The sequence below is a fragment of the Pelodiscus sinensis genome, chromosome 4, assembly GCF_049634645.1.
Source record: "Pelodiscus sinensis isolate JC-2024 chromosome 4, ASM4963464v1, whole genome shotgun sequence".
Lineage (NCBI taxonomy): Eukaryota > Metazoa > Chordata > Testudines > Trionychidae > Pelodiscus > Pelodiscus sinensis.
The window spans coordinates 39579111-39605148 of NC_134714.1; the positions used below are offsets into that span (position 1 = coordinate 39579111).

A 26038-nucleotide genomic window follows, 5' to 3' on the forward strand; every position below is an offset into this window, starting at 1 on the left:
TGCATAGACATCAGATCCCATTTCCCAAAACAAAACCAATAAAACCTAATGGATTTATCTAAACTTTACCCTACTTACAGATAGTGAAGAGTCTTTTCTTGGAGGGAGACATAGGCTATGTCTAGACAACATGGCTCCATCGACGGAGCCATGTAAAATAGTTTATTTGGCATAGGCAAAGAAGTGGGGATTTAAATAATCCCCGCTTCATTAAAATAAAAATAGCCACTGCGCTGTGCCAACAATCAGCTGATACGGCACAGCGGGGCAGTCTAGACACGCCACGGTTGACAAGGGAAGCCTTTGTCAACCACTCTGGTATGCCTCGTGAAACAAGGCAAACCCAGGCTTCCTTTGTCGACCGTGGCGCGTCTAGACTGCCCCGCTGTGCCAGATCAGCTGATCGTCGGCATAGCGTGGCAGCCATTTTTATTTTAATGAAGCGGAGATTATTTAAATCCCCGCTTGTTTGCCTATGCCGAATAAACTATTTTAAATGGCTCCGTCGACGGAGTCATGTAGTCTAGACATAGCCATAGTATCTGTCCCCTTCAGTAGCTGGAAAGAAACTGCCCAGAGACAAAGGAGAGAAAACCTAAAAATTCCTTTGTCCCAGTTTGAGATTCCTACTTACATTCCTATTGGCCGACTCTACCTGGCTTAGGTAAGGGACATAGTTAACCCCTTAATCACCAGGCTGCTGGCTAACCCTCATGATCATGACAATCCCAGTCTCTCAAATGAAGGCCCTAAAAGCAGTAAAAGGTTCTGAACATGTAAAGCAGGCCCCTGTCTTTTAAGCTGCAGAAAGCTGGTAGAGACCTCTGTCAAAGAAAGGGATCTACCAACTGCCCTGAAGCAGTAATAATCTAGCAAGCGCTCAAAGAAACCTGTATTTGAGGTCAGCTATCTCTGGAGCAATCACTCCATCTTCAACCTCTCATGCCTGGGCAAAGTTATCAAGAGTGTGGTAGGAAACAAACTCCAGAATTGTTGCAATTGCTATTGGGGTTCAAACTAAGATATGGTATGGAGATGACTTTGATGTGTGATCTTTCTGTGGCAATTAACAGAGCACAAACATCTATGCTGATACTGTTTATCCACATATAAGACCCAGTAAGGGGTGGAAAGTGCCACAGTATGTTTGTTGTCTCTGCTCATTTGTCTTAGACAAATCATTTTGTGGCAATTTTGTTTTCCCTTACTGAGGTATCTGAGCAGCTCATAACATTCTTGTCAGGTAGGGAAGTACTGTTTACCCCCATTTTGCAGATAGAGGAATGGAAGCACAGAGACTAGATGACTTGCCTAAGGTCATGTTGGAAGTCTGTGGCAAAGCAGAATTGAACTTAAGTCTCCCAAGTACTAAGCTAGTATTTCAATCAATGGCCATCTTTTCTCTCAGACTCAAATCCAAAAGATTCAAAAGGGCAATTGATCCTTTTTAATAAGTTCTTGCATGCTGACATCTGCAAGGTTCAGGCTTTCTTCCTTTTTCAACTTGATGGGAGAGCTCTAGGGGAGGTACTGAGATGCCACAGGTCCATATTACAAATGTGTTGCTGAAGGTTACTATTTGCACAGCTGTTTCTCTGTAGATACAAGCAGTGCTAACCTCAGATGTTGCAATGCCTGAAAGAAACAAGAACATAGGTAAATGGTGGATAACTCGGGCCCAGTCCTCAGAACACAGAGCTGAGGTTGCTAGGAAGAGGGAGATGATATGAAAAGCAGTAAATAATTATTAACCTAATTAATTACAGAGGGCATTTATCCTCAGACTGTCAAGATGATGTGCAGTCTTTGAGTTCTGTTGGTCTCACCACTGCTCCTGAGAACATAGATAATCATTGTGTCAAGAAGTGCCTTCTACCATATCCTTCTAGTCAAAACCACTTCATTCAGAACAGGTGACTGTGGAGAATCACGTTTGTCACCTCCCGATTAGAGTTCTGCAACACAAACTATCTGGGCTGAATGTGATGACTACCTAGAATAGCGGTTCTCAGACGTTTTGGGCTCCGGAGCCCTTTACATGTGTAAAAATTTATGCGGAGCCCCAGCACTCCACTGATTGTATGTACTTACGTGGAGCCCCAGAAGTCCACTGATTGTATGTGTTGTACTCATTGATGTTTCCAGTTTGTCAACCTCACGGAGCCCCTGGAGATGTCAGGGGTCTGCAGAGCACAGTTTAAGAAACACTGATCTAGAAGAAACTCCAGCTAGTACAATTTAACTTAGTCTATCTCCAAAGCAAGAAAGATCAACAAAAAAACATTTCATGTCAGTTGGCTTCCTATTCAACTCCAGCTCCATTTTAGAGATCCATAAGGAACTAGAGTCTAACTGTCTTACAAACATCCTCTCCGTCCATAAACCACTGGGACTTGCATGGATATGTCTGAGTAATCACAGGATTCAGGGTATTCTCAGTGCATGCCCCTGGCTATGGGTATCCTTAGCGCAGAGCAAAAGGAAAAGCCCAAGCCAGACCGACTTTAGAGCCATAGGTGACTGGTGCTTACAGGGGGAGGGGGTTCAGAGAGGGCCACCCAGAGAGTCAGAGAGGTAAGAGGATACTCCATTTAGAAATTACAATTTTGGTGGGGGCACAGGGATGCAGTACACCTCCTGAGTGCTACCAGGAGTCGCCTATGTTTAGATCTGTCTGCAAACCTTTTCCAGTAACGATGATTGACAATTGATCTGGCACCCCTCCAAATCTCACTTTTAATATCATTGGGCAGAATAAAGGAAGGGTCTAGACAATGGGGTCCTTCACAGACTGAATAATGTCATTTTGGATGGTGTATTTAGTAGCAAGCAGATACATTATTGCTGCTTTAAAAAGGCCTGCCACGGAGAGTTTGATATCCCTGCCCCCGGCCGCACAGTGAGTAAGTGTAAGAGCCAGGATTAGCACGCAGGAGACCCTTGTGCCTACCATTGAGCTCACATCACAAGAACATGCTGACTTGTACATGTTTGGGGATATAAAAATGCTTGTTAATACCTTGTTTTTGCAAGTTGGAGTTATAAAGCTGCATTGGTGACACTACAAGCATTTCTATGGCAACAGAGTGATGTCACCAACAGCATTTTGACTTTATAGCTGATTTCATTTGAATGAAAAACTGAGCTTAGCCCCAGAACATTTCAGCATTTGAAAAAGAAGCACAGAAAGTCCCTAGAGGGCATGTTGGGGGCGTGGGAGGGCGGGTCATATGATAGTGGGAAGGAAGCTTTCACTGCTACCCATACGTCTGAGCTCTGGGTAAACAAAGTGGAGGTGCCCAGCTGATAACTTTATCCCTGAGATGTGCAGTGATGGGGGCTTCTGTAAGCACCCATGTAGGCTGATAAATTAACTCAAAAATAAATATGTAAAAGCTAATAGGAAATATTTCTCTGGGGAGGCTAGAACCCTGTTAAAATAGCTCAGAGGTACCCACAAAGTAAAAAAAAAAAATCTGGGAAAGTGGGTTTAATAGTAAAAGGAAATTAACAGTACAAGGAAAAAATAATTTTCTTCAATATGGGTTTCGGCTTTTAAGCCACATGTAGATCTTCCAAGACATACTGCCTTCTTTGAGAGATTTTGAACTGAAAAAGAGGCATTAACATTGGGCCATACCCTTTCCTAATATAAATGTACCCTGTTTTAACTCAATTGCATTAAGCTGATTTACACCAGCTGAGGATGTGACCCACCTTATCTTTTTAGTGAGGTCCTTCAACTTTAGCAAAACTCATTCACCAGTATGTTATTTTTCTTTCTCTTCTTACACATCAGCAGATGAAGTCAGTCCTGGGTGTTTTCTTATGTTTCCTTAAATACCAGGAAGACAACAAAAGATATTAAAACCACTGTACACATTGTCTCAATGGGAGTGGAGGGAAATGTACAGAAATACTGCCTTTCTAGGGATACATCAACTCACACACCTTCCTGGAAAAGACAAAAGGGCAAAAGGGGAAGAGGGTGACTGGAGAAAAAACACCAGAAAGCTATGTTGCTGGGTCACCTTCCATGTCATATGAAAATACTTTTTCCAAAGTTTCTAAAGAGCAGCCAGCAGCATATTGAGATTTCCCTCCCCTCTTTTTTTCAACAACAAAGCAACGTTCCGCCCTCTCTCTTTTCTCTTCAGAGAAAAAAAAAGTTTTGAGAATTTCACTTTTCTATTCACAGCAGCCCTGGCCAAAGTAAAGCCCTCTTTTACATTGACGTCAAGATCTTTACCAAGATTAGGGTTTCATTTCTGTATTGCAGCAATTAGCCAGGGAATGTATAAAAGGCTTCAGGGAAGCAAGCTAGGACTCCAGAGGGAAAGCACTTTGCACCACAGACAGAGACAGAGAGAGGAGAGGGAGGCACAGGCACATAGAGGAACAGAAAGTTTGTGTACAGAGACTTAAAAAAAAAAGTAGCGCTGCACCTGGCAGCTCTGATGACACCGAAATCTTAGTGCTTAAACAGCCAAGAGACAATAGGACAGGAGAGGAAACTGAACAATCTCTGATAAATTTTGCAATTGCAGGGAAGTAGAAGCACAACTGCCTGTCTTTTTAACGGACTCAGAAGGGCTCTTGGAGAAGGGAAACGTTTTAGTTAACGTCTTGGTCTCTGAAAAAGAAAAAGCAGCTCCGAGCCGAATGAATTTCATGCTGAGTTATGCTTTTGACCAGCTTGAGTATATTTAATCATTTCTGCTGCCGTTGAGAGAAAGAGGCGGGAGGTGGAGGGAGCTGATGAGTTTTTTAAAAAATGCCTTTTATTTTATTGTATCTTATTTTTAAATGAGTGTTCAGGGCAAAAAAGGGAGCTAAAGGGAGCCGGTTGGAGAGCAGCAGCAGGGAAGATGGGTCTGTTAAGCGTGGATTTGCTGATCACGCTTCAGATCTTGCCGGTTTTTTTCTCCAATTGCCTCTTTCTTGCACTCTACGACTCTGTGATCCTCCTGAAGCACATGGTGCTGCTCCTGAGTCGGTCGAAAGCGGCGCGTGGCGAGTGGCGAAGAATGCTGACCTCGGAGGGGCTGCGCTGCGTCTGGAACAGCTTTCTCCTGGACGCCTACAAGCAGGTGGGAAGGGGATCGAGAGGGGAAGGGGAACAAGGTCTGATCACCCTGCACTCTGGTTCCCTTTTGTGCTAGAGTTTGGTTTGGCATAAGGGGAGTGGAAAACAGTTGTTCTTCAGGAGGGCAGGGGCCTGAGATTTAACAGACCTTGAGTCTTTGTGTCCTTCTCTGCCACTGACTCTCTGTGTAAATAGGGCAAGTCACTTAATTTTCTCCTGCCTCTGTTTTTCTAGCTATGCCACGAGGATAATGCTGCTGCTTTTTGTAAAATATGTTGGGCGTATTGGATGAAAATATTATATAAGTGCAAACATTATTAAATATCTTTGTTGCCCATTTGACCAGTGCAACATCTTCAGAAGTGATATAAATATTAGATCTTTAAATAGTATCTCAGGGTGATCCCAATGTCCATTACATCAAAGGAGAAAAATAACTCTGACATATCATCATTTTTATTCAGCTAATATATTAACTTTTTTGTATCAGGAAGGAAAACACTGTGATTGGGTGAGTAGATTTTGAAAAAGAGCCCCCTTTACTCCTATGGCAGTAGTGAAAACAGAACATGACAAAGCTTAAAATAAACTTGTAACCAGCTGAGGGACAGCTGCCTGTTCTTGGGGCATGCGCAATGTGACTTGAGTGGCACATGCTCAGGATTCATCACTTGAATTTGGTCCTCTGGTGACTTTAGTTAATAATGTTAATAGCATTTACACAGCACATGCTCTTTCAAAATTCCATACAAACATTAACTAGTGAGGTTGGATAAAACCTGTGCAAGTATCTGAATCCCCACATAGTAAATTAGGAAACAGAGACATTAAGGATTTTGCTCCCAATCATACAGCAAGTAAGGGCTTGTCTATGCAAATGCTTTCTTTGCAGCAAAATGAGGTATGACTCTAACCCAGTGGTTCCCAACCTTTTCCAGATAGGGACCCATTTTCACAATTTAGGAAGACTTGGTCCCAGGGCAATTAAAAAAAATATGTGACTGGCTCCTTAAGATCCACCTGGGGACCCTTTTGAAATGTAATGGTGACACATATTTGGGTCCCAACCCATAGGTTGGGAAACCCTGCTCTAACCTGTGCTAGCCTACTGTGCACTAAGGGTCCACGTGGCCCCTGCTACCGTACACTAAAAGTTCCCTAGTGCTCTCTAATCTGCTCTCACTTCAAAGAGGGATAGATCAGAGTGCCCTGGGGAAGTTTTAATGTGTGGCAGGAGGGTTCAGGCCGACAATTAGCTTGCATCAGGCTTGTGCAGAGTAGATTTACACATTGGCCTGCTGTGAAATAAGTATTCATTTAGACAAGCTCTAAGAAGCAAAGCTGGGATTAGAAACCAAAGGTCTTTCAGCCCTGTGATCAGTTTATTAGAATGTGCTGCTCTATTAAGATTTAAGAAACAGAAACCCATCTGATGGATTTAGGTTAACTCTCTCTTATATCCTCTGTGAATCATAGCTGTGTATCTGCTGAAAAGTATTTCTCTCCTCTCTCTACAATAGCATTATACATTTGCTCTTAACTTGCGCTGTAGGGATCTGCTGACAGTGATGCTTATTTACAGATTTATTTACTGCCTGTCCTGAAGCTTTAGGCACACACAGATAATTTTCAATATATAAAACAAATTACATTAGCTATCCCAACTGTGATCAATCCCTTCACTCAACACAATACAAATCAGTCAACCAACCAAACCTGCTCAAGTAAAATATAATAAGAATTCTAATCACTTCTATCACACTTTAATCTCCAACTGTCTCAGTGCCCCTGTGAAGTAGGCTGGTAAATGTTGTTACTCCTGTTTTGCTGCTCAGAGTGAGACACAAAGATGAACATGTGACTTGATCATGGGTACAGAGGGAACCAGTAGCAGAGCTGTGATGAGCACTCATTCATTCCTAGCTCTTAGGCTTGGGTTATGACCACTGCACCTAACATTGGGAGAAGGCTCAGACTTTGACTAGCTTCCTGAAGGTGAATGGAATTGTTCTATAAGTCTCCAACAAATCTTATAATTTCTATAGCAAGTTATATCGACATTCAAATGATGCATGTTAAAACGAAGCCGTTAAATTACTTCCTTCTTTCCTTATCTGCCAAGACCTGAGTTCATGATTCAGTGTTTCCTCATCTATTAGTGATGGCATCACTGAGTCAACTGAAGAAGTGGGTAGTTATTCACTGGTATTGGCAAAGAAACTCAAACCTTAACTTCAGGTCTTAGAAGGTAATAAAAAGGCTTTTATTTTACTTTAAACACCTAGAACCACGTCAACCATGTCACAACCATATCATGTAGGGTGATATCCTGGCCCCGTTGAAGTCAATGCCAAAATTCATATTGACTTCAATTGGGCAAGTATTTTACCCCCAGCCTGGGGGGGGGGGGGTGAATTCCTCCACAGCAATGATTCTTAGAGAAAGGTTCACAGTCCCTTCACAAAGCACCTGATTGAGTACTTACAGATATTGTTGGAAAGATTCCTGTTGACTTTAGTGATGAGACCCAAAGAACACTGGAGATTCCTAACTGCTATAGATGCAGAGGTTAGTATGGGAGCCAACTTATAGAGGAGACACAATACATTGAAGGTCAAAATTAAGAGCGGAAGAAGAGTAGATTGTAAATTGCCTGTATGTGAATCCCTGGGAGTCTTCTACCACTTCTACAGGGGAGGGGAAGAAAAAGCTAGTTACATAGGAAAAAACTGGTAGAGACCACAGGAGACTAAAGAAATGTATATTTTTCCAAGTACTGAAATTAATTTTACATGTCAGATCCACTTAAATGCTGTATGCCCAAATCCAGCTGGGTAGCAAGAGTAGATGTCAATCAGATGTAACTGATTAATGTCAGTCATGTGCTTAACTGCCTTTCTGAATCAGGGACTTTTTCACTAGTAAAAGTACTTTGCAGTTGCATAATGCACATCAAATGAGAATCTCAGAGCATTTTATGAATACTAACACAAGAAACCTCTGCAAGGTTCATAATCCCCATTTTACAGATGGGGAAACTGAGGCACAGATAGTTGAAGTAGACCAAAGCCACACAAAAAATAGCGGAAGAACTTGGAATGAAGTAATGTAAATCTCTCTCTCTCTCTCTCTAGAGAGAGAGAGAGTTTTCCTAGAAATCATTTCACTCACCACTTCTGTGGGACAACACACAGTTATTTGTAAACAGCACACAATAACAGAACAGTTAAGAGCAGAATACAGAAATGCGCTTTTACTGGGATGAAGCTACTCTGCCTTGACTGATAGCTGTGGTAACTCTCATAATAGTTAACTTAGTTCTAAAGAACCTCTCTTTGCAACACATCTTGTATGTGCAGCCAATAATTAGAGGTGGTGCAAAGCCATGTTTGACTCACAAGGCCACTGCACCCCATGGCCTTGCCCCATCATGGGAGGAGGAGGTTGTTCTATAAATCACAGAGAAGGAACAGTGTAGTCACTATCAACAATTTGGCAGATGTTCAAATCAGAAACCAGAATTCAGGAAGCCGGAAGAAATACACTAATCATAGATAAAATGTACATGAGAAAACAAACAAACAAACATCAGAGAATTCTTCAGCTGTCCTATTCTGCTGAGGGGGTGGAGTGGAGAAAAATATTTAAAATGTTCCAGTGTAAGCTGTACATTTGCTAAACAAGTAAATCAAAGTATCTATTGTTTGCCCACTGAGGATGTTAAAGTCTTTTATTATTGCTACTATAGATCCTCCCTGGTGATAATAGCTTAACCCAATGGCTGCATCAAGTTTCTGCTGTTGCATGTAATAATAGTTTCTAACAAGAGGACAATGGAAAAAATCCCATTGGAAAGTTAGGAGTGAGTATCCCATTGGAAAGCTATGAAGGTCCCCTCCAGTAATTTATAGTTTTTATTTCTAGTCCTTGAAGATTAGCAGGAGGTAAGATCTTAAATCTATCACTTGTCCAAGACTGAATTTTGCCCATTCTGCACTTCAGTAGCAGTGTACATTTGTAGGGATAACCTTATATTTGGATTGTGTTTTAAATGGAATTTGGTTGAAGCAGCTAAACTATTTGGAATATCAGAAGACATTCTCTCCCCCCACTCCAATTCTACTGTGATTAGAATGACATGACTAGTTTGACGGATTGATAGCTATGTGTGTACAGATCTTTCCTATTTCTAAAAAGACTTGAACCGAAAGCAAGCTCTTACATGAAGTCTCCAGAATTTTGACATGTTCAGGCTTTTCTGGATTTAATAGTCGATTAAACCAGTACTATGAGTCTGATGGACACTCAGTTAAATCACTAGACATACCATCAAACCCTTGGCTTTATACTTTCTTCCCAAATAATGGGTATGCTCATTCATAGAAGCACCATCATGCATCTCAACTTCTTCTGGAAGAGCATCACAGCTTCTAACATCACAGATTGCACAGTGGTGTTCTGCAAAATTGCATAGCAATAAAGTGTATTTGCAAAAGTCATATAAAGAGCAAGTGCCCCATTTCCTATTGGTCAGCTTTTTAGCATACCTCTGGGTTACAGTGCTACTTTGAGGAGCTTTTCAGACAGTAGAACAATTATCCTGAACCCTTATGCAATTATCATCTTTGTTTATTTTGTCCTGGAAGGTAAGGAAGTGTCTTTCTTTGAATTTCATAGTAAGAGGAACTTCTGCAATAAGCCTTCTGCTAATGTACACTCTTCCAGGCAAGGATCTTAGATGGTTTATAAGCACTGAGAGATTCCTACACAACTGAATCTTCCATAAAAGCAAATAATACTAATATGGTATAACCTTGCCACCAGAGCCTAACATCTGGATGAGGCTCTGAGAAATGACAGGCTCTTCTGGGTCTGCATTTTAGTGAGTATAATCAAAGCATAGAGAAGAACTTGAGAAGGAGGAAAGAACTCAAAGAGTTCTGTCCATACCCAGTAGTTGGGGCCCAATCCCTAATAGGGGGTGTGCATATTTAAATGGCTAAAACCACAGCCTGCTAATTATCTCTCAACACCCCTACGAAGCTGATATAGTCTGATGAGTCTGCCAAACAGTTTGCAAATCCCTGACATGGGGCATGAAAGCAATTTTTCAATGCACAAGATCCCCAAAGCAATAAGTTAGGTCTGATAAAAAGCAAAGTAAAAAGACACTACATGAGTAGGTGATGTCTTGTCCACACTCCACAAGGCTTTTCCCAGGCTGTATGGCAAATATACAAATCAGATGTAATGTTCTATTTCCAGTTTATGGTTTATGAATATTTCTTTTTTTTTTTCTCCTCCATCCCTGCATTTTTCAGTCTACATGTTAAAGCAACACTAACTTTGCTCCCCCTTTCCACTGCCCACAACACTCCACAATGAGACTTCCAGTATCAGAGCAATCAAACGAATGCAAGATTGGCAATAAGCACCAGTTATTGCTTTGAGTTGGGGAGATCCCTTTGCTTGTGGAGATGGTGAGATTTTAAGGGGAGGGGAGAGTTCATAGTTCATAATCTGGATTGCTTTCCTCTGAAAGCAGAATCCTCCACCTCCTCTTGGAACCCAATAGGCCATCTCTAAGGCTAGGTCTACACTACAGAGTTTTAAAGCAGAAACAGCCATTTTTGCTCAAAAACTCATGGAGCATCCATACCTTACGCGGTTTTTTCCAGTGTAGGTATTCCTTCTTCTGTGAGTTTTCGCAAAAAGGTGTGTGTGGATGGGCAAAAGAGTTTTTTTGCACAAAAAGAGGCAATCGAAAAAGGCACAGGTGCCCTGGTGGCCATTCTGTAAATAGCAATCAGAGTTTCCTTTCGAGAGAGCCTCCATGCAGTCTGGATACTCTCTTGCACAAAAGCGCATCACTTTTTCGATGCACTTTTGCAGTGTGGATGCGCTCTTGCTCAAGAAGTTTTTGTGGAAGATCTCTTCTGCAAAAAGCTTCTTGCACAAGAAGCCTGTAGTGTAGACATAGCTTAAGTGACTAAACAGTCAACACACAAGTGCATGACCATAGATATGCTGAAGCCAGGGTTTGTTTCTTAGAACATATCTTTTGCCAGCTTTTGTGTAAGATTTCAAAAGCAGTTGGACTGAATATTATGTGGCTTGTTTGGTAGGCGTCTTCATTGTGTCAATTTTTTTCCAATAGCTTTCTCCCCCCCTTTCTGTAATACATAATGACAACAAAGAGAACAGAAAAGCCCCACAATGCAGATGACCAGTGAGGATAATATTGTCATCCCATATCAATCCTGTTCCTGAGCCTGGTGAAATGAAGAGGCCCTTTGGGAACATCAGAACTTCATCAAGACCAATTAGTGGAGATGCTGCTGCTGGAGTTTAAGCATTAATGACTGGGCTGGGTTGGTTTTTTGGCGGGACTAACATTGGCATGGAACGAAGCACCGACCTAATTACTCCTCTGCAGGAGCAGAAAATGCCTTGTGAATGCCTACTTGGCAAGCATGTCTCATTAAAGACAAAACAGCAAACACAAGCTCTCCTCAAAGCAAAAATTAACATGATAGGTAACCCATGGCTGTGAGACTTTCTTGTGGCTGTGGGAAATGAATTGAGGTTAGTCACACCAGCAGTATCTTGGCTGCTTTTTACTCTACATGGTGTCATGGAACCAGTTTTTATTTTGTCTCTAAACCTTACCTTTTTGGTTTGCAAAGAGCAGTCTGCCTGTGAGAGGGACAGAGAACACCTGTGCATTGTAGGAGTGCAGTCATACATGCTAACACACTGGGTGTCAATGTGAAGTAATATGTGAAGGGCACTATACTAATGTCCAATTGAAACAATTTTATTTTTTTCCTCCAGGGTTTAGGAACCCTATACAGGGAAAGTGGTATTTGGTAGAGTTGAATGCAGAATTGGGAAAGAGGAATTTACTCAGTGAATTTAGCCACTCTTTCTCCTCACATAATATTCCTAAGCAGATGGTGGGTTTTCTCAGATTTATTGAGGAATATCAAGCTGTTCAGAAACAATTTCCTTCAGAATATTTTTCCAAGAAAAAATGGAAAAATTTTAGCAATACCTGTTGCTAAAATGTTCCTGTCTACTGATCCACTTTGTTCCTTTTTCAGATTTAGTCACTGATTTTCCTTTTTTGCCTTTTCTGCTCTGAGACTTGCCCTTGCATATTTGAAATCCAAACAGTAGGATTAATTATGAGTAATAACTTAATAATTCACATGGTATTTTTCTACTTGATTAGATGAGCACACTGCCATAGAGACTCTAGTTCATTGTTCATCCTCTCACAGTGTACAGCATAGATCATCATATTGCACAATATACTTCAGCTCCTCTGAAATGTCCATCTTTGTGCATGAGAGAGCAGGTCCGTTTTACTGCTAAAGAACGTGCTAGGTATTGGATTGGATTTTTGAGGGGTGGCTCCTCATTCACCAAATATGACCCTAGTTCCAGGGTAATATCACTAACAACTCCTTAATTTTGAGTTATGAATCCATAATCACAGTGGCTAACACTCAATAGGCTGACGCCTTTCTTCACTCTAATCTCCATGGAATGTTTCTTTTCTACTGTAAACTTAGAGTAAATGCTCTTTTGCTTTTCTGGGTCCATGGAGTAGAGCAGAAGTTGTCACCCATGCTCCAGCATGTCCAAAACAAGCCCGTTTCAAACTTTATTCACTTCCAAGCAGAAGTGAAAGTAAGCAGGTGGGCAGCTCTGGCAAGAGCTGGCTGAGCTGTGGCAAAAGCCAGCAGGGAGCTATTTAAAGAGCTGGCAGGGACCCAGGTTGCAATAGGACAGTACCTGTAAGAAACTGTAAGTTACTTTCACCACTGCTTCCAAAGCAATGAAGCTTGATTCAGGCCAGGATTATGCGGGTATTACTCTTCTGGTTCAAAATATCACCCTGGACTCAATAATCACTAATAAGCACAATTATTTAGTGTTTAGCTCAGAGAACTTCATGAGTTGAGGCTCTTTGGTTCTATTCCTGTCTAATCACTGAGCTATGTTTACACTACCATGTTATTTTGAAATAATAATTCCTGAAATAACTATTTAGAAATAGTGTGCCCATACTACAGGGAAGCCCCAAAATTAGTCCAAGGCAGGCTCCCTTAATGTGGACCCACTACCTGAACTTAAAGCCCCAGAAAGCATTGGGGAGTAATTAATTTGACTCTGGGGCATAGTTATTTTGAAATAACAGCTGCTATGGGGCCACACTAACCCTATTCCAAAATAGCAATTTTGAAAGAGGGGCATTACAGTAAACTTCCGGATAATTCCGCACCTTTAGGACCCAGGGGGTGCCGGATTATCAGATATGCTGGACTATTGGAAGGGGGGGCTATGAGGAGTTTGGGGTGAGGTGGAGGGGTATGCCGCCCCAGACCCCTCATAGCCCCCCCCTTCCGATAGTCCGGCTCTGCCCCAGGCTGCTGGTCAGTTTCAGCAGCGGCTGACTTGGGGATGCCTAGGGCAGAGCAGCTGGGGTGCTGCTGGGTTGGTCCCGCAGCACCGCCCCTCGGTGCTGCGGGACCAACCCGGTAGTACTCCAGCTGCTCTGCCCCCGGCTTCCCTGACTCAGCTGCTGGTCAGTTTCAGCAGTAGCTGAATGGGGGAAACTGGGTGCAGAGCAGCTCCAGTTGTCTGGCAGCCAGAGCACTTCCGGGTTCCTGATGGTGCCGGACCATCAGGAGTGCCGGAGCATTGGATGCCGGACCAATGGAGTTTTACTGTATTTTGAAATAACAAGCCCGTTATTTTGAAATAATTTCAAAATAATGGGCTTGCTGTGTGGACGCTCACCTTGTCATTTTGAATAGTTTGAAAATAACTCTGTAGTGTATATGTGTCCTGAGTGAACTTTGGCAAGACTGGGGTTTAGTTTACCCCTATAAAATAGATAAAATGGGGCCTATCTACTCCAGTAAGAATTCCCATAAAATCTGTTGGCTTGATGAGTGAGTCAGAGGAAAGGAAGAAGACGTTGAATGTCAGTTACCCTTTAAAAAAGTGGAATTGAGCCATGAATGATCATATGTTTGTCAGGGACAGTTACACTTCAGATGAAGAGATTGAAGTCCCAGTACTTTACAATGAGTTCATTGATGGATTTTAGCTATAATGAAACAGATTCCCCTTCCCCCATCACTCCCTCACAAGCTGAGCATTCTGCTTTCAAGCCCTGGTTCTTACTGATTCTGGCTTTTCAGGAGGCAATGCTTGGTTAATGGATTTTGAGATGATCTCTGTGGACCAAATTCAGAAGTCCTTACTGAGTTCTTAAATCAACTGAAACTTCTGCTAACTTCATTTGGAATCTAGTTTCTGAATACAGTCTAGATCAGGACCTCAGGATTTGGCCCTATATGAATGAAATCAAAACAGCATTTATTTCTGAACAGCAGGAGATAAGAAGAGAGTGAATTTAGAAGAGAAATACAAAAATAATTATATTGCTGTTATAGAACTTCATGCTAAGGATAGATGTGCAAGAGTTGCATTGACTGTACTTATTAATTATCTTTTATAGTAGTACTTTGTAATTCCATGTCATCTTTCACCTGGAGAGCTCAGAGCTCCTTGTAGACTTGAGTCAATCGTGTGATACATACATATCATATTATTTATTGAAGGGAAAACTGAGGCACTGGTGGTGCAAGGACTTATTCACAATCAGAGTCAGAGCCAGAGCCAGATCTAAGGATAGGGTCATGAACATAACTACCATCTGCCTGCTTCAGCTACTAGCCACATTCTTCTTTCCTCCTGCTGTACATTCTTTTTTCTTCCTGCTGCTTTAGGCAAAACACTGCAGTGGGAGAAGATGCTGGTCTTATATAGATCATATGCTACAAGCCAGGATGCCTGCAGCATTTTCTGTGTAGGGAACACACTGTGTTGTTTGAACAGCTGTGTTTGTTTTGTGAGAGTGAACATGAAGGACACTGTGGAAGCAAGTCACAGTAACTTATCATGTCTTTATTTGTTTTGCCATCAGGTGAAATTGGGTGGAGAAGCCCCAAACTCCAATGTAATCCATGTAGCTAATGGCAGCGGCGGCAGCAATAGCAGGAAGAAAAGTGTTGGTGGGAAATATGGAACCAAGTGCCACCTTCTGGACTTTGCCAATTCAGAGCGCCCACTGGTGGTAAACTTTGGTTCGGCCACCTGACCCCCATTCACGAGCCAGCTGTCGGCCTTCAGCAAGCTGGTGGAGGAGTTCTCAGGTGTGGCCGACTTCCTGTTGGTCTACATCGATGAAGCTCACCCATCGGATGGCTGGGCCGCCCCTGGAATCTCTTCTTTTTCATTCGAGGTGAGGAAGCACAGGAACCAGGAAGACCGATGTGCAGCCGCTCAGCAGCTCCTGGAGCGGTTTTCCTTGCCATCCCAGTGCCAAGTGGTGGCTGATTGCATGGACAACAATGCCAATGTGGCCTATGGGGTCTCCTTTGAGCGAGTATGCATCGTGCAGAGACAGAAAATTGCCTACCTAGGGGGCAAGGGCCCCTTTTTCTACAACCTCCAAGAAGTCCGGCTTTGGCTGGAGCAAAACTTCAGCAAGAGATGAAATCCAGCCTAAGCTTAGCTAAGTATGTCAAGAACCTTGTCCCTTTGGAGTGATATAAAAGGGAAAAAAAACACACACTCTTTTCCAATAGGCTCTTCTGTGCCTGTTGCAAGAGAACAGATTCAATAATAAGGTCAAATAAATTTAAGCCAGAAAAAAAAAACACCCCAACAACAATACCACATAAAAGAGAATTGTGTGAAACAATGCTACTTCTGCCTTAACAGGATAGAAAAAGCCACTGTGAAAAGTGCTGCTGCTGCGCATGAAAGGTGATGAGATGAGATTTCTTTCCATCCCTTTAACAACATGTTGGCTTTAGGATGAGAAGAAAGCATTGCTTCCTGGAAGGCAATTCTCTGGAGAGGTGACCTCATGTATTTGATCAGGGACATCTCATTTTCCATTGAGGCTTATGTAGGCAACTTGCCAGCAGCCTGAGGTCTGCAATTAATTTGCATAAAATGAAATGGATTATGGCTGCCTTCCTACATTGATATAAAGGTATGACCCACCAGAAACTACAAGATCCACCATGCAATGCAAACTGGCTGCGGAGATCAAGATGAAACATTGTATGTGAGATGTGGGTCTTTGTACTCTCTGAAGGCAGCCTCTCTGTATAGTGTGTATGTCTGTCTAACACACACACTTAGGCCTCTATATGTTCACAATTAAATTGGCAGCATATCACACCTTAGAACTCCATAGGTGCATTTGGCTCTCAGGCTAGTGTGTGTGTGTGTGTGTGTGTGTGTGTGTGAGAGAGCGAGAGCGAGCGCGAGCCTGGGGGGCAAAGATACAGAGGAAAGAGGCTGCATGATCCTAACTGCGAGTGAGGGAGAAATAAACTGAGATTGTGTAATAAAACTATAACTTTGAAAATTCAGAAAGTAGGATCATTTGTCCTCCCCACACACAGATATACACATACATAGCTTATGTCCAGGGCAAGAGAGAAGAGTTCAGCTGATGCCAGCCAGCATTCAATATGTGGAAACGAAAAGATTTATTTTATCAGTGTTGTTTTTTTCTTTCTTTCTTAAAAAGAAAGACAGAATTAGGAGCTATTTTATGTTTAGTTTTGTAAAAGTAATTTATTTCTTTTGACATAGCAGGCATATTTTTGAGTGGGGAGACTTACATACCACTTTACCTCATTGGAATTGAAACCTGTCCAGTTATTACCCCATTAAAGTGGTCATGGAGATTTTTACTGTCCGAGTTGCCTACAATTAGTTTACAGCCATATTATTTCTTGGAAAGTTACACAGTCTTTAGACTCAGCAATTGCCATTCCATTAGTCAAGATAGCATTTTGTTCATGTTTCTTTCTTCTCAGAAGCTTTTTTTGGGGGGAAAAAAAACCCATCACACTGGCTTTAAAATCAATCACTGCCTTAATTCTCTGACATTAAGGATGAACTGAGTGAATTATCAAGAACAATTGTAACAAATGGCTGGGTTTCTTACGAATGGCTAAGGGGAATATTCTGAAGTATATTTAAAGAGACACTGTCAGCTTAGACTATGCCGTAAGTATGTTTAGGTTTTATAAAAAATTACAGGATTTTGCAAAGCCTAACACATACGGACATGCTTCCATTGTGCTAGTACATGAGAACTGGGAAGTGAAACAGATTACAAGAGTGAACCTGACCAACCTAGTTTTCCAGTCCACGCTGAGAAACACAATACAAACAAACAGCATAAAGAGGGGAAAATTAAAGTAGCATATTAAATCTTTTACCATGCTAATCACCTGAGATCTTAATCTAAACACAGGAAAGGACTGAAAGAAAAGAGAAATTTCTGTTTTACAGTGTCTCTTTAATCATACTTGGCATAGTTTCTTTTGTTTTGGTATGAGTCCATTCAGGTAATGCACATGGCATTTTAAAAAATGTTTCTTTTTTAAGCATAGATATGATATTTGACAGCAATTTGAGTGTGATTTTTAATGCATCCAGCATCATTCTTCCCTTTACACACACACACACAAACTTTGGTAAAGCATCCCAGAGAAACTTTACCAAGTTTCAGAGAGCCAAGTTCAGATGGGTGGAGGCAAGAGAATTATACTCCCGTATTTCAGGATTTCAAAATTGGTCTAAGTGATTTGTGATGCATGGGAAGAAAGGGAAGATGACATACACTGTTGTCTTCTTTAGGGTATATAGTAAGAGGTAAGAAAAAAATAAAGAATGGAAAATTTAGGTTGAATATTCAATGTCTGCCTTCAGGTATCTGAGGCTGACTTCTCAGACCAGTCAGTGAAGTGGTCATGACCTACCACTTGCTGTGGTAGACTGTAACACATTTTTATGGCAATGTGGGAGAGTTACCTTAAACCTATGCGCACAGAAACAGGAACTGCCTAGTGGATTAATCCACCCGTTTATCTAGTGTGGTATCCTATCTGGCAGACAGCTAATGGTTGGCTTGTGCCCTTATGACTCTTATCCTTTCTAGTGTGACTGCAGATGTCCTCGTAATCCATATAAATGTCTGAACCTTTTTCGGAATGCTATGAAGGATTTGAACTGAGTTGTGTGTTGTGGCAGTGAATATGATGATCAAAATACATCCTGTTTGTTTTTAAAAAGAATATTTTTATCAGTTTTAAACATGTTGCCTTTGAATTTAATTGACTGTCCCCTAGGTCTTGTATTATAAAAAGGAGTAAGCAGGGACACCCAATTTTCTTTCTGTGTGCCATTCTTTTTTTATATACTTTTGATGCAAGTCTTATTTGTGTCCTTTTAAAACTAAATAGTATTAATCTTTCAGTCCCTCATTTAGGTTAATAACTCTTCACATTTCCTCTCATTTCTGGACCCTTCTCTTTTTGCTCAAGAGTACTGTTATCAGGTAGGGTGACCAGAGCTGAAAACAGTATTCCAGATGAAGATTTTCAGTGGGTGGGTGTCTATAATAGTATTATCAGTGTTATTTTCTATTTAATTCTTTAGACTGCTTCAGGCTATAATCCCATGTGCCTTGTAAAGCTTTCTCTTTCTTTTCTTTCTCTCTTCATTCTAGAGCTTTTATCCTCATCTAATGCATCTAATATAACTATTGAAGCATACTTTAAGATTACAAGAAGGAGTGCAAGTTAGTAAGTCTAATACATCTTTGCATAGCTAAAGTCATTGAGTTTTTTTTTTTTTAATTTCCACTATTTTGTCTCTCTTTTTTCTGAGGGGGTGTCTTGTTATTCATAGATGAGAGTTTTTTGAACAGAAAGAGGATTATAAAACTAGCTTCTCTAAATAGACAGTCCTCAAGGATCTGAACTTTCTTTCTTGGCAACATGAATTCCTGACCCTGACCAAAAAGCAAAGATGCTAGCAATTTCTATGGTTATCATAACAGGGATACATTCTGTACATTCTTTTGATCCCTCCTAAAATATATATATAGCCAGTATAGAAAAGAAGTGAGTTTAGATAAAAAGATGTTTTATCTTTTATAAGTGACTGATAGAAACCTTAAATGTAAATCCCTTAATAATTTGGTGGCATACAAGAATACAGCTTTTAGAAATCTTTTAAAACTTAATGAAATGTCACCATTAATGATACAAAGAGACACAGATAGGTAAGATTAATATCTGCAGCTATATTAGCAGGATTTAAAAAAAAAGTAAAAGGTAACCAATCGGGCTTCGCAATGTAATCTGATTGGTAGGTGAGTCAGGAAGGCATTTTACCACCAACATGACATAATTGACATGATCATGCATAATTGGCCAGATGCATTGTGAGGTTGTTTGCCTTTGTCTGTGTCTTTATAGAAGGCATCTGCTGGAACAGAATAACTATTGTTCATTACAGTATGGCAGTGGAGAGTCAGACGCTGCACTTTGAAAGAAAAAATGTGTGGCTGCACCTAGGACTTTGAAAAGCTAATGGCAATTATTCTTCTGAAGGTTGTTTAGATGGAGAAATCCACGAACCTTCTTATAAAATATATCAGTGGTGTGTTTGATATCTTTATATGTTATTTGGTGTAGGATGAAGATTTTTAACATGTACATTCAGTACTATAACCAAAGGAAAAAAAAAAAAGAGGTGTCAGGTAGGGAATAATGGCCAGTTTTGTTCAACTCTACACCATGTCAGCGGCAAACTACACGTCCTAATTCTGGGTTGTACAGATGGGGGATGAGAGCAAGGTAAGGGTGCTAGTGTGCTCATGAAGAATGCTAACAAAAGAGTCACTAACTCCGTTGGTGTTCAGATGTCATCACACTGGCATTTTTCTGTATTTTGCTCTCTCTGGGTTTGAAGGGTCTGTTTGATGTCAGTTCATTTGGTGACTGGGGGTAGAGACGTTGTTTGTGTGCATCATTGTTTATATGTTAAAAATATACTTCACAGGAGAACCAGTAAAAATGTTTTGTAATATTGATGCTCTGTGGAATGTGTGCTTTTTTAGACTTGTTTTTTCTTGTATTTTAATAAAATCTATAGGCAAAAAGGTTGTGTTCTTTGGTTTCTTTTATTTTTAAATATGTAGTTCTACAGGTCAGTGAAAATATAAATGATCACTTTTTTCGATAGAACAGCCTATACACTAGTGTTTAGATCTTGGACTATATGGGAAAAACATAAATGTCAGAACATAAATGTCAGGATCTGTTTTCTTTTTTGTTTAATCTCTGATGAGCTTTTTCTGAGAGAGATAAAACAGAGCAGTTTATAAAGGTCTAGGGTGATATTTAATATGCACCGTACAAGCAATATTTCAAAAAATGAGCCCGAGGCAAGCACACACAAATGTCCATATATCTTGCACATGTGTGTGCAATGTAATATGCATCCAGCACTTATGCATGCAGCTATTTCATGAATGGAATGGCTTAAAGTGCTCAGGGTATGTCTAAACTACAAAGTTAGTTCGAACTAACGTCCGTTAGTTCGAACTAACTTTAATAGGCGCTACACTAGCGCTCCACTACTTCGAATTTAATTCGAACTAGCAGAGCGCTTAGTTTGAACTAGGAAAACCTCATTTTACGAGGATTAAGCCTAGTTCGAACTAGCTAGTTCGAATTAAGGGGTGTGTAGCCCCTTAATTCAAACTAGTGGGAGGCTAGCCCTCCCCAGGTTTCCCTGGTGGCCACTCTGGCCAACACCAGGGAAACTTGTCTGCCCCCATCCCGGCCCCGGACCCCTTAAAGGGGCATGGGCTGGCTATGGTGCCCGTGCCAGGTGCAAGTCTGCCAGCACCCAGCTAGCAGACCCTGCACCTGGCACGGATCGAGCCAGCCACCTGATGCCCCCCAGCCCTCCCCTTCTTCCCGGGACCAGGCTGGCAGCTCCTGGGAGCTTGCCCGGGACAGCAAGAGGCGGGCACCTGCCTGAGCTAGTGCGAACATCATGGACCTCGTACACGACCTCCGCACTAGGCACAGGAAAGTGGCCGGCTAGGGCAGGAGAGCTGCCAGCCTGGCCACCCAGGAGCAAGTGTGCATGAAAATCAAGGTGGTCCACTGAGACCCCCTACCCTGAGCCCTGAGCTTACAATGGCCGTACTGGGTCAGACCAAAGGTCCATCTAGCCCAGTAGCCTGTCTGCCGACAGCGGCCAACCCTAGGGACCCTGGAGGGGATGGACCGAAGATAGTGACCAAGCCATTTGTCTCGTGCCATCCATCTCCAGCCTTCCACAAACCTTGGGCAGGGACACCACTCCTACCCCCTGGCTAATAGCACTCCATGGACCCAACCTCCATGACTTGATCTCACTTCCCTTTAAACTCTGTTCTAGTTCTTGCTGCAGGAGGCTGTGAAGGCTAGGAGTTCCACAGGTTGATTCTTTGCTTTGTGAAGAACAACTTTCTGTTACTAGTTTGAAGCCTGCTACCCATTCCTTTCCTTTGGTGTCCTCTAGTCCTTCTTTATGGGAACTAATGAAGAACTTTTCTGTATGCACCCTCTCCACCCAACTCCTGCTTTTGGAGACCTCTATCCTGTCCCCCCTCCGTCTCCTCTTTTCTAAGCTGAAAAGTCCCAGTCTCTTTAGCCTCTCTTCATATGGGACCTGTTCCCAACCCCTGATCATTTTAGTTGCCCTCCCCTCTCCCACCCTCTCTCTTCCACCTCCTTTTCCCAGTCTCCCCCAGTTTTGTTCAATAAAGACAGATTCCATTTTTGAACACAATTGTCCTTTATTTTGTACATCAAGAAGAGGGGCTAGGGAAGGGTAAGTGGAAGGATGTGAGGTAGGAATGGGGTACGCGCCCCCGATAGGGAGGACTGGGCTGGCTCTGCGGGCTTCTGGGGGTGGAAGCTCTCCTGAAGCCCCCCCAATTGCCCCCTCTCCCCAGATGGCAGCCTGCAGCAAGTGCAGCCGGTCTGATGGCTGAGTGCTGTGATGTGCCTAGTGTGGGTACTCCGGGCAATCCAAGCCAGGACTGCTTTGCAAGCGGGACACCCCTGAGAACTGTCTGTCTGGGGTGGGGGTCGGGACCCTTTAAGCACAGCCCTCGGCTAGCCTGAGACAGCATCTCCACGCTCTAAGTCCTCCTCTGATGCCCTGCTGGCACTGCTTCCGGCCATCCTTAAGCCTGGTTCAGGGTCCACTTAATGTGGACATGCTAGTTCAAATTAGCAAAACGCTAATTCAAACTAGTTTTTTAGTCTGGATCGGTTAGTTCGAATTAGCTTAGTTCGAATTAATGTTGTAGTGTAGACGTACCCTCAGAGATTTGCAGGATCAGGACCAACATTACATAGGGATATATATGATTTTTAGCTTTTTTCCAACTATCCATTAATATGTTTCAGCAAGTTTTAAAAATCTGTCAAAAGCAAATATGAAAATACATGTAGAATCAAAAAGGACAAAACAACCTGCTAAGAGAGAAAAGTAGTAACAATGTAAATCATATCTAACCGCACTCTCCTACCACATTTAGCATCTAACTAGATGTCCTGAGGACATACACTTTACCATCCTGACTAGGAGTTTGGAACAACGGAAGAAGAAACTATCCTTAGAAAACCCATCCCAGGTTTTTAAAAAGAGCCTATAAGCATTAGGATGGGACTTTGCATGCTTATTCAAGAGCTCCCACTGCAGGCATTACTGGAAAAACCCATAGTTGACCTACCTCATTATCAAGACTCAGTGCTTTAATTTAATATACTCCCCCCTCCCACCCCGACCCTGGGGCATAAGAGTAACAAACACAAAAATTGTGGAAAGTCTTTAAAACATCTGATTTTTTTCCTCACACCAGCATAAGGGTGGTGTAACTGCAGTGAATGAAGTTTTACTGGTGTAAAACAAATATATGTCCGAGGAGAAATAGGTTCCTTCTATGTATCCACTAACACGGGGTTCTCAAATGTCTTTGCACTGTGAACCCTTTCTGACAACAAAAATTAGTACATGACCTCAGAAAGGGGAGTCCAAGGGCTTCAGCACCAGGCTGGGGCTCTATAATCTGAGTCCCACTGCTCAGGGCTGAAGCCATATTCTGAGCCCTGCCATCTAAGGTTGAAGCCCTTGGGCTTCAGTCTGGGCCCCAGGTAATGGAACCTGGGCAATGGTGTTTTACCCTAGGCCCCAGAAAGTCTAACACCAACCCCAGTGACCCCATTAAAATGGGATTACAACCCACTTTGGGGTTCTAACCCACAGTTTGAGAACAGCTGCACTAACATACTTTTATTTATTTTTAAATAACTTATTCTTGCATGTATATGCAGGGATCTTTTGAACAATAGTTTTGTTTTCTGGGAGGGACATTATCCACTACAGACAAGAGAAAAAAGTTCTACACTACACAATAAGGGTATGTCTACACTATGGGACAAAGTCGAATTAAGATACGCAACTTCAGCTACGTTATTGCGTAGCTGAAGTCTAAGTAGCTAAACTTGGCTTTTGGTGCTGTCTATGCTGTGGGAAGTTGAAGGAAGGACACTCTTCCTTTGACTTCGCTTACTCCTTGTGAAAGCAGAGTTACTAGCATCGACCAAAGCACCCCTTTCACGTTGAATTAGCTGTCTTACGTAGACCACTAGTTCGGACCCTTCCTCTGTAGTGTTGACATACCTTAAGAGTAAAACCTTAAGAATCTGAATATTTTCTGAGCAGAATGTCAGTGGATTGACCAGTGCTCAAGAACACGTTGACAACAGACTAGAAACATGCTTCTGGCATAATAAATCTTCCTCAAGTTACAAATGTCAAACAAAGGACCTAATTGCTGACTAAAGATTTTGATCACAGAGAAGTGATCAATTTTAGCTAAAGTCAGTATCTCCTCCATGGTTCAATGCATTAATTGACTCACTACATTTTGCCTGTCTGTTGCTAATTTGCTAGTTACATTAATGACCCACTGACTTGCATATGTTTTAAAGAGACTAATGTGCAACAAGACATTCTGGGAACAACTAGGCTGTGTCTACACTACAAAGAAAAGTCGGAACCCTAGTATTGGTGACTCCTGTTCAAGTCCCAACTCCTTAAAAGGTGTTTATCATATCATTTAATTTGAAAAGCAGAAAAACCCATAATCCATTTCAGGTTATAAATACTCTCCAAGCCAATGATGTATTTACTTTGGTTGCTGTTGAGGGGACAACAACGAAAGAAAAATAATATATATAAATCATTCTACATGTCCTTTATTTGATGCTGTTGTTCATTTTGACATGAGCCTTACAGGAAATTGTTGGCTAATTTGAGTGTTGGGTCCATTCTTACATATATTGTGATGTGATTGTCTACTGAGTGAAGCCTCAATGTCCTATACAGCCCACCATGGTATAGCTGTGTTTCTAACTGCTGAGGACTGGAAGATGCATTTTAGTCTCGCACCAGAGTTAATTTTTCACTGCCCTTGCAGCTATTTGTCAAAACTAATCTAATTGGACACAGAATACAGGGAGTACTTGGACTTACTACAATTTGTTCCTGAGAACTGCATTATAAGTCGAATCACTGGAAGGAGAAACCACTTTTCCTATAGGAATCAATGGTATAAAGAGAGGATTGGTTTCTGAACAAAAGTTTGATACACTGTTTTCACCACAGCAACCTAGATTTTTGTATTAAATGAATTATAGATGACTAATGTTGCAACATTCAATGTATTTACTATACACTGTATTTTGTAAACAGCATTAACAGCATTCAAATAACATATAACCTCATATATGGTTTCTTAGACTGCCAATAACATAATCACAGAAATCTAGCCACATGCTAAGCCTCAGGCAATCACTGTTTAATCACAGAATCAGAGAATCCTAGGGCTGAAAGAGATCTCAGGTGGTCATTGAGTCCAGCCCCCAGCCCAATGCAGGACCAGTCCCAACTAAATCATCCCAGCCAGGGCTTTGTCAAGCCAAGACTAAAAAATCTCTAGGGATGGAGATTCCACTTAGATAACCCATTCCAGTACTTCACCACCCTCCTAGTGAAATAGTTTTTCCTAATATTCAACCTAGACCTCTCCCATTGTAACTTGAGACCATTGCTCCTTGTTCTGCCATCTGTCACTACTGAGAACAGCCTCTCTCCAGCCTCTTTGGAACCTCCCTTCAGGAAGTTGAAGGCTACAATCAAATCCCTCCTCACTCTTCTGTTCTGCAGACTAAATAAGCCCAAATCCCTCAACCTCTCCTTGTAGGTCACGTGCTCCAGCCCCCTAATCATTTTGGTTGCCCTCCAATGGACCCTCTTCAGTCCACATCCTTTCAGTAGTGGGGGTGGGGGCAGAATTAGATGCAATACTCTAGACGAGGCTTCACCAGTGCCAAATAAAGGGGAATAATAATTTCTCTAAATGTGCTGGAAATGCTCCTCCTAATGCTCCCTAATATGCCATTAGCCTTCTTGGCTACAAGGGCACCCTGTCGACTCATATCCAGCTTCTCATCCACTGTAATCCCCAGGTCCTTTCTGCCACACTGCTACTTAGCCAGTTGGTCCCCAGCCTGTAACAATGCTTGGGATTCTTCTGTTCCAAGTGCAGAACTCTGCACTTTTCCTTGTTGAATCCTGCCATTTGATTTCTTTTGGCCCAATCCTCTAATTTGTCTAGGTCACTCTGGATCCTATCCCTGATCTTCAATGTATCTACCTCTCTCCCTAGCTTAGTGTCATCCGCAAACTTGCTGAGGGTGTAATCCATCCCCTCATCCTGGTCATTAATAAAGGTGCTGAACAAAACCGGTCCTAGAACCAATCATTGGAACACCCCACTTAAAACTGACCACCAAACAGACATTGAGCCGTTGATTACTCCGTGTTGGGCCTGACAATCTAGCCAGCTTTCTATCCATCTTACCGTCCATTTATCCAAACCATACTTCCTTAACTTGCTGGCATGAATATTGTGGGAGACCGTAT

General features: G+C 41.9%; 1 protein-coding gene and 1 long non-coding RNA gene across 5 annotated transcripts in view; one reads left to right on the forward strand and one right to left on the reverse strand.

The window, feature by feature from the left end:
• Positions 1-473: 473 nt before the first annotated feature.
• LOC112544630 (uncharacterized) overlaps positions 474-26038 on the reverse strand; it is a 60184-nt gene continuing 34619 nt past the window's right edge. Inside the window, exons 1-5 of one of the 3 annotated variants that reach the window (XR_012903360.1) lie at positions 4250-4388; positions 3718-3835; positions 2092-2183; positions 1753-1834; positions 474-1635 (exon numbers count right to left, since the gene is read on the reverse strand). This is a non-coding gene — a long non-coding RNA (uncharacterized LOC112544630). Of the gene's footprint in view, positions 1636-1752; positions 1835-2091; positions 2184-3717; positions 3836-3951; positions 4152-4249; positions 4389-26038 lie in introns of those variants that run through there. The other 2 variants (XR_003087979.2, XR_012903361.1) reach the window with 2 other exon arrangements.
• On the forward strand, positions 4321-20145 carry DIO2 (iodothyronine deiodinase 2). Of its 2 annotated transcripts, none has more exons than XM_014569970.3 (2): positions 4321-5090; positions 15090-15662. In XM_014569970.3, exons 1-2 carry the CDS (start codon positions 4869-4871, stop codon positions 15660-15662), a joined length of 795 nt encoding a protein of 264 aa, XP_014425456.1. In that variant the 5' UTR covers positions 4321-4868. The 2 variants fall into 2 exon arrangements, with proteins under 2 accessions (XP_014425456.1, XP_006116041.2); XM_006115979.3 differs by having other exon boundaries at positions 4322-5090; positions 15090-20145.